General features: G+C 30.5%; 1 protein-coding gene across 2 annotated transcripts; it reads right to left on the bottom strand.

Moving 5' to 3' along the window:
* Positions 1 to 3,221: 3,221 nt before the first annotated feature.
* On the bottom strand, positions 3,222 to 7,569 carry LOC113865233 (adenine phosphoribosyltransferase 5-like). 2 transcript variants are annotated; one of them, XM_027499646.1, is made up of 7 exons: positions 7,325 to 7,569; positions 6,949 to 7,059; positions 6,035 to 6,127; positions 4,951 to 5,100; positions 4,770 to 4,828; positions 3,994 to 4,066; positions 3,222 to 3,332 (listed from the first exon to the last, which is right to left on the bottom strand). In XM_027499646.1, exons 1-6 carry the CDS (start codon positions 7,413 to 7,415, stop codon positions 3,995 to 3,997), a joined length of 576 nt encoding a protein of 191 aa, XP_027355447.1. In that variant the 5' UTR covers positions 7,416 to 7,569; the 3' UTR covers positions 3,222 to 3,332; position 3,994. The 2 variants fall into 2 exon arrangements, with proteins under 2 accessions (XP_027355447.1, XP_027355448.1); XM_027499647.1 differs by lacking the exon at positions 6,035 to 6,127.
* Between the last annotated feature and the right edge of the window lie 4,247 nt (positions 7,570 to 11,816).

Genomic DNA, 11,816 nt, shown 5'->3' with positions numbered 1-11,816 from the left:
AGTAAATACGTAATATTAGATTGCATACTGAAAGCTTCAATTATGCAGAATTTTATATACATAATTTTTATGATAATTATTAGAATAAACGGATAAGTTGATAAATAGTTAATGAATGTGTTATTTTACAAAGTTTGACACCTTATATGATTTGATCTTGCTTAAAAAAAATGTCAATTTTCAAGAGTGAAAATTTTCAAAGTAATTAGAGAATAAGAAATATACATAACTTAATCATTTGCTTATGTTTTCAAACTTTTAAATGATAAGAAAAATACATTTAAAATGTTATTTTTATATTTTAAAATTATTAAGTGAATATTTCATAATAGCAATTAAAATTATACACCAAAATAATCAATCTGGTTGAAACAGTCCTGAGGTTTCAGGATGTTAGTTACTTTAGCATTAGAAGAAAACATCTCTTATTATTTCTTCGTCTAATTTTAGATTATAATTGTTCCATCATTATAACTTCCTAGCGAGTTTTCATATCTTATGTGTATTTTAAAATTTTAAAAATTTAAATATTATACATATAATATTTATAATTAAATAATAGAAAAGTTATATCTCAAAAAAATAGTAGAAAAATTATATATCATTTAATGATGAATATCATTTATTATTATTATTATTATATAAATTGAAATATAAAATAAAATACATAAGAAAAGTCACATGACTTAATAAAAACTAATGTTTCATATCTATTTTTAAAAATAATTTTATTTTTAAAAATAATATAACTTCTTTTAAGTGATTCTTCCATCCTTTCATAAATTTTGGTAAGGGAATTTTAACTTTCCAAAAGTTGCACAATGCTGACATGCATTGTGAACTATTTGAATGAGAGAAGTTTTTCAAATGAACGATTGATAATGTTGCAGAGAAAAAGGTACTACAGAAGGATATTTTCATAATTTCCTTCGTCTTCTTGATCTTTTTTTATGCCGGTGTTTTCCTGATCTTATTCGTTGCCGCTCAGCTCCACCATGTGTTTGCCGTTTTAAATTTTTTTTTTTCCTCAATTCTCTTGGTGAAAATTCCCCACCACCTTGCAAACGGAAGGTACCATAAGACCAAAGACAGAAAATCTCCCACCATCCTGCAAACGCAAGGTACTATAAGACCAAAGACAAATCAAAATGATTGGATCAAAACAAGTGTGTTTTTTAATGATGGAAGAAGTTTATGTCAGATTACAAATTGGTTACCGAGCAGATAAGCAAACAAGTTGAATGAGAGAATGTTGCAGGAGAAGATGGAATGTTGTCGCTTGTCGGAGAGAGGCGGTAGCATGGTGGTCGCAGCATATGCATGGTGGAGGGCTATAAGAGAAGATGAAATGTCGTTGAAGAAGACGAAAAGTCGTGGGAGAAGATGAAACACCACCTCAACTTGTCTAGCTCATCCCTCGTTCTCTCCTTTTGTCTAGCCACTGGCCCACGTTTCAACAGCTTCTTCCAGCGCCTGTAAATTCTTCGGCTCCAGTGGCTGTGTTGTCTCAATATGGCACACTATCATGCCATGTCGTGGTGACAGATTTCGACGGGAGTGGTTACAGTACATGAAGGGAAAGAGATCGTGAAACTTAGCTTGGGATGCACGATCGGCGAGGTGGCTCCGTCGTCCTGCTCAGCTTGGCTTCTCTTCGGTGTGTGTGCGTGTCTCGCGCCTCCTATATGTGTCAATGCTGATTGTAAAGCAGCGCACTAAGCTGCTGCAGCGATTTCTGACGAGAGTTGCAAGAGAGGAATGTTGGTGAATAAATAGAGAAAGACGAAGCAATCGGAAATTTGTAATTTCAAGTCTGTTAGATTATTTAATTGAATCAACATTTTACAATTTTTATTTTTTCTTATTAAAAAATTCCTATTACTTATCAAATCAAGGGGAAAATGGAAGAATAATACCCCTTCTTTTATGTTATGTTTATTCATCAATGATTTAAAAAAAGAATAATGTTTTTCTTTTCTAATTTTTAAAACTTGTATAACACTATTACCAAATAGATTTGTTTCTTTAAAAATTAGAATGAAAATACAATGTAAAGACTCTTTATATTGTGATTCAATCTTGTTGCATCAGTGAGAATTAATTTTTTTTAATGATTAACTTAAAAATTATAATCTTTGAGAGTGTAAAAATTTTTAGTCTAAAAGTACATCAAACTTAAACTTCAACATTTCTTTTTACAAACAATTTTGAGAAGCCAAAGAAGATAGAACACAAACAAAACAATCCAAAAATAACTCTTAGAAACTCTCCTTTTAAAAAATGAATATTTAGATTTACAATATAGAGATGGATAAGTATAAAATTAAGCTCGTCATAGGAATATAAAAATAACTACAGCAAAAAGGTTACTTATTTCGGATCTCCATAGAAGCATGGCGTCTTATTTTAGTTCTTCGAAGATTTTTTAAAATTTAGCCAATTAATGCAAAATGTCATCAATTTATTTTTCTCAACAATCGTGTAAATAAAATCGTAACATTCCATCAAATTAGTTATTAAGTTAGGATTTTATTGATAAATTTCATAGTTAAACAGGGAAATTTATTTTTTGTGACTTCAATTCTCAAAGACTTTAGATCAGATCCTATATTTTTTTTTTTATGAAATTAGAACATTTTTTCAAAAAGTTGTCATAAAAAGCATATTTAAAAACATAATTGCATGTAAGAACCTAGTCGTATGAACTACACAGTTTTTTTTTTTGTTACAGCTAATTCACAAAAAATTAAAAGTGGATTCATGAATTGCAGCTAAATTTTAATGTCAAAAAATAAAATTTGATTTGAAAGTCAAACTTATGCTAAGCATCTCAGAAAATAAAAAAACGACTTGATTTCTAAAAAATAATACTCCTTTTGCGTCATAAATAATAGTAAAATATTTTCCCTTAATAAAATAACTGATTCAACAAAATTAAATTAATAACGTGAACGAATTCCAAGTATAAAATCAATGCCTAACCTTTTTTGTTAACTAGAGTAAATTCCAGACGTAAAAATTGACTTTTCTTTTCTTATAAATTGAATAAAATCATTTTCTTGTCTTTAAATAGTCGAAACATAATTAAAGAAAAGAGGGCTTAAATAGTAGACATTTTAATGGCAGGAAAATGCATTCCTTCTTTAATGATTGTTCTAAACAGTTAGCCATAGATAATAGCTAACATGTACAAGAAGAAGATAAAGATATAAGGATGATATTTGCCATGACACGACTTAATCAGCCGAAAACTTAAGGATCACATTATGGGCCTGTGTTTCGCAGAGGAAGCGTCCTTTTGTATGTCAGCCGAAGAATAATTAACATCACATCTGCATGAATGAAATGAATATCCTTTAGAAAACCCCATCCATATACAAAGATAATACCACAAATGGGTAAAACTAGTGTGCAATAAAGAAATTAGACTTTTATAGGTCTTTTCCATCACTAAAAAGCACCCACATTGCGGCACCCATATTGGTCCCTTTGTACAAATCAAAGGACAGAACCAACCATAGCAAGTCTAGGAAGCTGTTTTATTCTTAGATGTGACCCATCCAACCTAAGGTACATTTTGTTAGGGAAGAAAAAAAAAAGCGAGGAAATATACCTCATGATTGAAAAATCAGTGAAGTAACTACTACAGAAAAGCAACCATTTATTTTTTACAAGTTTCTAAAAAATTACATAAATAAATAACTATTTTAAAAAATTTATTATGTATAATGTGTATTTTTTTTATTGCAATCTCAATCATTTGCTTTTAATATGATTATAACCTCACTTTATCCTAAAAGTGGTCGATCACTTTAGAGGGCCCGCACCAGCTAACTCTATTGAGCCACTTTAGCACGTTGCCATAAAAGGTATCAGTAGGAGCCAAAAGCCGTTAAATAAATAAATAAATAAACTTAATTAAATGGTTATTTTATGCAACGATTCTTTTAAGTGTATTTATCAGAATTTTCATTTCAGGCATTAGTGGCATACCTCAAAAACATTTATCTGCTTGACGCGGCTCAACAAGAACATAAAGTGGCTTTCCGATAAGCCTGCACTGTCCCTGAAAGAGAAGGCTTTATTTAAATTTCATTTCCATGATTTCAAGAAAATAAAAATAAAAAATTAAAGGAAGGGGAGAAAAGTTATATTACTGAACATTTTCACCATCTGAAATGAAATTACAATATGGTAGATGACCAAAATATAAATAAAAAGATAGACAATTTTCAAGATTAAAATAAAATAAACATTCATGTTGTCAAAAAAGAAATTATAAACGGTTGCGAATATTTTAGGACAATAAATATTTTTTTTTTAGTAATTACTTGTGAAAACAAGAATTGAAAACAAAAAATTGATTTTTCAAATCAAACGGGCTTAAGTAATTTATGTTCTAGCAATTAGTAGAGAACTCATTTCAGTGTTTTGCCATTATCTAAAAGTTGAAGATGTTATATTAACCATAACCACATTCTTAATATAGGATATAAATTAGTCACTCGTGATCATTATATCAATCCAGCAGAGAGAGAAACAGGCATTATCGGCTCGTTTAAACTAAATTCAAAAGAAACTGATTATGTGCGATAAATTCAATGCCTTCTACTATCAATATGAGAAACAAGTCATGAATTATAATTATTTATTATTCATTTTCGGTTAAGGACTTTTAGCTTTTGAATGACCTATAATAATTAATAACATAGAAATTTCTGAGATTAAGTACCAAAACAGACATAACTTACAAAAGCTTAGCCACTTACCTTGACCTCAGGCACGCCAATCACACAGGCACATTCCACTACTTCAGCACCAACACGTTCTGCAAAACAAGTTGAAAGAAACCATTTAGCATACATGGGACCACATACACTGAACAATCACAAGTGAAAGATAGAAGAAAAAATACAAACAGTTAAAAAAAAAAAAATGCCCACAAATCACCTAGAAGTTTTATTCCTGCTGACAGAGTTCCACCTGTGGCCACCAAGTCATCAATAATTATGGCACGTTCACCATGCTGAACAGCTCCAACATGCAACTCTAAACAATCAGTTCCATATTCTAGAGCATATTTTTCTGAAATTACTTCCCCTAAAAATAAAGCATATCAAAGTCAATTTAGGCATACTGTCAAGGCCCAATCCAGCATGGTGAATGTATATTAAATAGACATACATGACTCAAAAGGCTCAAGCGTTCAAGAATTACAAAAAGAAATTTCATTTGAAACTAAATTAAGATTTTATTCCACCTATCTGCTGAAGCCATTTGGGGAATGATAATGCATATACAAGTGTGCCAGTATGGCTGTGGAGAAGGGGATTGGGAAAACAAATTGGAATCGGATCTAAAAATGTTTGATTCCATTCATACCAAAGAGATTAGTATTGATTTAATTAATTTTGGCAGAATCCATTTGAAATTATCACAAAAATGAAAACATTATACGCTTGAAGCTGGGCTTTCACTACTCAATCCCTGTAGTATATCAGTATTAGCCTGAATCAGTGATTATTACCCAATTTTGACAACTGATTTTCAACTTATATTTCATGCTATATGCACTTACAACTATGACAATAGCTATTGATCCCACATAGCTTTCGTCTTATTGTCAGATGTATGTGCTTCAATGTCTAGTAAATGAAAGTAAGCTGAAAATCAACCATTTCAGTGTTGATCAATACATAAAAAAGTAAGCCTTTGATTTTAACCCAGCTTTCAAAGAAATTGAAAGCAAACTTAACTCAATTTGAAATCTTGAGGCACCAAATCGTAGAAATGTTGACAAGATTGTTCAATGCAGATTAGGCAACATATAACTCCCACTACTAACAGTTAACACACTAAGTAGTAATAACCAAAGTAGGACCAAGACTTTCCATTCAGAGAGGGCAGTCCCACTCCACAGAAAGTGATCTTCAGATTTCGTTTGTTATGGCCCGTATTTGGTACTTCCAAGTTTGAACTTTGACCGAGTTAGGGAAAAATTCCTTAATCAACACTCGACAAAACACAAACATACCTGGCAGCTTCCGAGGTTTGCGTAAAGGAACAAACTTTGCACCAATGCCCAACGCAATTGAGGGACCAAACATGAAACCCCTCGCCTCAATTCCTACATGTAATCCAGTTACATTAATAATTAGCACACAAATCAACCAAATGCAACATCTTCAGCAATAGCTCATTAAATCTAACCCTCATGAGAAGGATCCAATCCAGCAGATGGAGTAGTTGATGTGTCAGTGCGTATAATGATAACCATGTCTGAGTTAATTTATTTTCTAGAAGAGGCCATTACAAGACATTTATGTGGCCTATATTAAGTTCATCATATATGTGGCCTTGATTATTTTGAATGTCACAAACGGTACCTACCTATACTACCTACCTCTTAAGTGCATCCCCCCTCCCCCCCGATAAAAAAAAGGGGAGTTTATTGCGACGAAAATCGGAGCACAAGTAAACTAGCTTTACTGAAAATGAAGCCCTGTAGCTTCTACTTCCATTTCCAGCTCCAAAGAAAACCGAATGCTAAACATTTCTTTATTAATAAAATGGAGGAGAAATTCTGAAGAAGAAATTGCGTTCAGAAAAAAAAGCAAGAAAGGGAATTCAAGGTCTACGCCAATGCCACTAAAAGAAGACCAAAAACAAATCCCATAAAAGATTTGAGAAACAAATATTAAAAAAAAAATGAATTAATAGTGACAGTTGTGGAGCAGGAACAACCCCGGATCTCTTTCTCCAAAGGAAAAAGAAATCTTGGTGCCAATATCAACACCCCATTAAATTCCAGCTTCAAGTTCTGAAATTTACCTTCTTTATTTTTCTGTTCTCGAAACAAGAAGAAGAAAAAAAAAATTTTAAGGGGAAAAAAAAGACTAGTAGCGGACAGGAGGGAAGAGAAGCTCATAGTAGAGTACAGCACGGTACCGGCAACAACGGAAATGTGCATGTCTCTGTAACGATCGACAAAAATGTCGACCGTGTCTTTAAACGCCTTGTGATCCAACAACAATGTCGTTATGTCTTGGAACATTATACCTGCGAATTTCATCGCCACCCATTAATTTAATCCACAAAAACACACCCACCCCCTTTTTAAAAAAATAAAATAAAATAAATGTTTGCAGATCTAAATGTTTGATAAAAGTTCAAAAAGAAACTGCTACAACAAACCAAGAAAAATAACAGATTTAAATAAAAAATTAAATGAAGGCAATAAGAGGGAGCAGAGACAGCGAAGGAAGCGGTGTATTTGTAAATAAAATATTTAAAAAAATAAAGAGAGAGAGAGAAAAAGAGGAACCTTGTTTGGGGAAGTGAGGCACCACTCTGATGGCTTGGGAGATAGCTTGAAGTCTTGGGTCTCCCCTGAGACCATTCTCTTCGGCGAACATTTTTGTGTGTGTTTTGTTGCTCTGAGCAAGTGAGTGTGCTGTGCTGAGAGAAAAAAAAGGTTCTTTGCTTTGGGACTTGACCTTTTATGTATGTTTATTTTCCCTCCGAAACTGTTATTTCTATGGGAGAGAAGAACGAATGGTTTGGTTGTGTTGTGTTTTCAATTTAACTTTAAAGCGTGGGCACTTTGTTTGAGCTTATTTATGTCCAGCGTCACCACAACCCAGCACATTGTATTGTAACGTAACTCATCATCACCACGCGATCTTCCCTCGTCCATGTCCCACGCTCTCTCTACCATCTCTCAAATTATCCGCATCCAATTAATACGTTAGTCTTTCATCTAATCTAAATCAAATCAAATCAGATAGGATCTCACATGTTCTTTCTTTTAAATATATTCAATGTTCCTAATGAATGTAATGAATATTGGTGTGATTTCGAATTAATGAGATTCTTTATTTTCATTTTCTTCATTGTTACTTTAAAAAGTATTGGTTTTCAAATTTTTCATTTCCTAATTTGTTGAGCTGATTTTGGTGACTTACATGTAGGAATTACAGAAAGCGAAATATATTTTTCCATCTATTTTGACTTTTTTTATCTTTAAAGATTGTGGTATGGATAGGTGTCGGGCATTAGGATGCTCATCCAACTGCATAAAGGATAGAGGGTATTGATTCAAAAGATTTTCTTACATGCAAGAGATTTGTATCAATGTACTTACAAAGTACAAATCATTATCATTTTTCCTTTCTTTTTTCTTTTCGTGAATGAAATGCTCTGACCTTTAATGATGCATAAACGTAAGGCAGGTATTCCTTTCCACTAACTCTGGTTTAAGAAGACAGACAGAAAGAAAGAATATTAATAAAAAAATGTCGAAATTTTGAGATAAATTCAAGTTATTTGTTATTATAACAAATATAAATAAAATTAATTATGTTTTTAAAAATAGTATAATTTTATGACTACTTAAACATATTTTACGGTGTATAAATTTGAGTTTAGCTTTTTAAATTTTTAATTGATCTGATTTTTGAAAATTTTTAAAAATAGTATCTATTTTTACCTTGTAATTCTGTGACACATGAATATATAATCAGGTTATGTTAATGATTATTTAAAGATGATAATAATGTGACATGTCTAGATATGTAACATTGTCAACACTTAATGGCGATGATTTTTTTAATTTTATTTTAAAATTTGTGAAGACTAAAATGTAAGATTAAAAACAAGTTCACGGTGAATTTAGAATAATTTATTAATGTTTTATAAAAATGTATTATGGTGCAGTTTGAATAAACTCCTTAAAAAAGTAATAGAAGAAAAAAAAAATGGATAATTTTTTTATAATTTTTAAATAAATATGATTTTCCATTCTTTTATAAAATTTTTGAGAAATTATTTCATTTAAATTCTTTAAAATTTAAGAAAATAAGTTGTTTTTAATTTATGATAAAAATTTTATTTGTTTTTATAATAATTTATGTTTTCTTTAAAAACTTTTTTAGGAATTTACCAATTTGAACCTATGACTGTTTTAATTTTTAAAAAATAGTATAATTTATTCAAATATATTCTTAAATTAATCTACTAAAGTGTGTGATAATAAATTATAACGTATAACTTTTCAGCACAATTAATATATTGATTCCATATTAAAATAATTATATTGACAACGACTAAAAGGACACTCTATTTTTGTATGATGCACGTGAGTAATGAGGATAGGTAATAAATGACAATACTAATATTTGCTCTTAAAACTAGATTTAAACAAGTAAATACAATAAGGTTTATAAAAAAAAAAATGATTGGGTTAAAAATGCAGAAGTATTGTAGATAACTATTTTTTAATTAAAAAAAACATGAGTTGTATGTACTCAAAATAAGCATTGAAGCTAAGCTTTGCTTTGTTTATCTTATAAATATCCTTAATTTGGTTTTAAAAAAATTATTATTTATAGTAGTCTTGTGTAACTTAAATAAAATTATAATCGGTAAAAGATATCTGTAGTCTAAAAAAAAATTAAAAATAATATTAATAAAATTGAAAATATAAAATATTTGTCGACCCTTTCTGGTTTTTTTGAGACTTTAATTGTATGTGACATTTTTAAATCATTTTTGTTTTACTGTTTTCTTTTAATACGATCAAACCATGGATAAATTTAACCAGGAGTAGTATAAAGTCTTATTACATTTATACGTGTGGAGTCCATGTATAATAAGGAATTTTGCATTTTCTATGTACATGTTTTTTTGGGCTAGAGCAGTGGAAATTATAATTAGTTTTAAGCCTTTTAGATTTCGAACATTGCATAAATTTTCACTTTTAAAAAATTATAAGTTTTTTTTTTCAGTTCTCAATTTTTTTTTTATTTCAATTTGTGCAATTTGTATTGGATTAAATTGGCCTTAATTATATATATTTTTAAGGACATGTTGGGCCTGAACTCATAAATGAAATGATTAAATAAAAAAATAAATCTGAATATTTAAAATTGAATATAAACATTTAATAACGATAAATATTTTACTAAAAAAATATTTTTGAATACTTTTGTATAATAAAGAGAGTTTAGAAATATAATTGTTATTGATATGTATGTAGAATAGACGCGCAGAAGAAGGAGGTGGGAGAGGTGAAGGGAGAAGAAGCACTGTTGATGCGCACGCGAGTGTACTATAAAAACATGATAACATGATCATTAATACCTTTAGACCATCCATCACATCCCTCAGATTCAGATTAAATTTCCTCTCCTTTCTCTTCCTTCTTCCTTTTCCGCATTCCAACGCCCATCATCCCTCCTTATCGACTTTACCATATTTCCATATAATCATATCAATTTCACGTGTGCCTTCATTCTTTCTACTTATCCTCTGCCCCATCAATTCCCCAACATTTCTAACTCACACTGATAACTACGTAACAGTTCTATTTTATTAATCATAAATATAAAATATAGAAACTTTGTTTTAATAATTTGATTATTGTTTGAATAATTCACGCTTTGTTTACTAGGAGTAGGATGAATATACAATCTTGAAAACTGAACGGTGATAAATGAATATGGGTGATTGGCATAGGAAGGGAAACTGTTAATAATTATGCAATGATACACATGGGTTATATAAAGGGGTAATGGTTGTGACTGGTGAGGGAATTAGTAGATATTCATAGGATGAGGGACCCCACACAGTGTGAATGCATGATCTTGCTTGTGAATAGCCATTTTATATGCAGGAGGGGACCTCGTACTATGAGGCTATCATCAGCTTTTCTCTCCTATCTGGAAAGAGGGCACGATCCTATTTCACCTAACCCAAACCAAATCTTTTAATTTTACACTTTATCACTAATCATAGCCTGACAGATACTCTCGTGATGCTTACAATTTGTTTAACAATAATAATTATCCATCACTAACTTAACAGCCTGACAGATCCTATCGTAATCTCAACATTCCTTTAATATAATTTTTAGCTGCTCCCTGTTTTGAATTTTAGTCCTTACATGTGGGTTTTTTTAAACAAAAGGACACAGATACGATCCAAATGGAGATCTTGTACTTGCATGCTTGCAAATTAAGAAGATTCAACAATAATGTGATACCAAATTTAATGTATTTTAATACTACTGTTTTTTTCACAGAATTTTACGAGAGGAGATTTTGCGTCTTTCCATGACAGATGAAATTATTGTGTTCGAAGATTATTTACAGATAAATTGCACAACCTTGTAGTATGCAAGATGTTATCTTATTTCATTTGACTAATTTTTTAAAGTTACTTAAAATTTTTTTTTTCTCGAGGCAAATAAATGTGAATAGAAGCAGTAGTAAATTTTTCATGCATGTTCAAATTTAAGTAAAAATTATAAAGAAAGTTCTCATTAAACACACACCCCTCTGTTATGAAATGTGTCACTATCTAATTTTGCATCAATTTTTCAAGTGAATTGCAAATAATCTTTCTCTTCTATACAACGTGTGGAGGAGCTCTATCGTTGTTTTCGTCTGCTATATAGCTTTCGTGATCGTGATATACTTCTGAGGATTTTTATGAATATAATAATCAGTTGGTGATGGAAGATGTTCACTAAGAGCGGACGAGACAATGGTTATTTGTTATATCTTTATCCTTATCAAGTGTTTCTCAAAAGATGGATTTTTTAATTAACTCAAAATGATAGAATTTTTAGTGAGGTGGCCAATTGGGCATTAAACAAACAAGTGTTTTATATTTGGATCAAATATTTTATTTGATCTAGATTTCTATCAAATTTTTAATAACATAGAAATACCAGCAGATCTTTAGGAGGACAAGGTGCTCCTATTATTGCCCTGTCTCATTCTTAATTTGTTTTATATTACCTATTATTCGTTTCT

This window comes from Abrus precatorius, unplaced genomic scaffold, assembly GCF_003935025.1.
Source record: "Abrus precatorius isolate BTA unplaced genomic scaffold, Abrus_2018 Scaffold4, whole genome shotgun sequence".
NCBI classification, from domain to species: domain Eukaryota; kingdom Viridiplantae; phylum Streptophyta; class Magnoliopsida; order Fabales; family Fabaceae; genus Abrus; species Abrus precatorius.
Note: the sequence above shows the minus strand (reverse complement) of the source record. Positions and strands in the feature narration are given on the sequence as shown.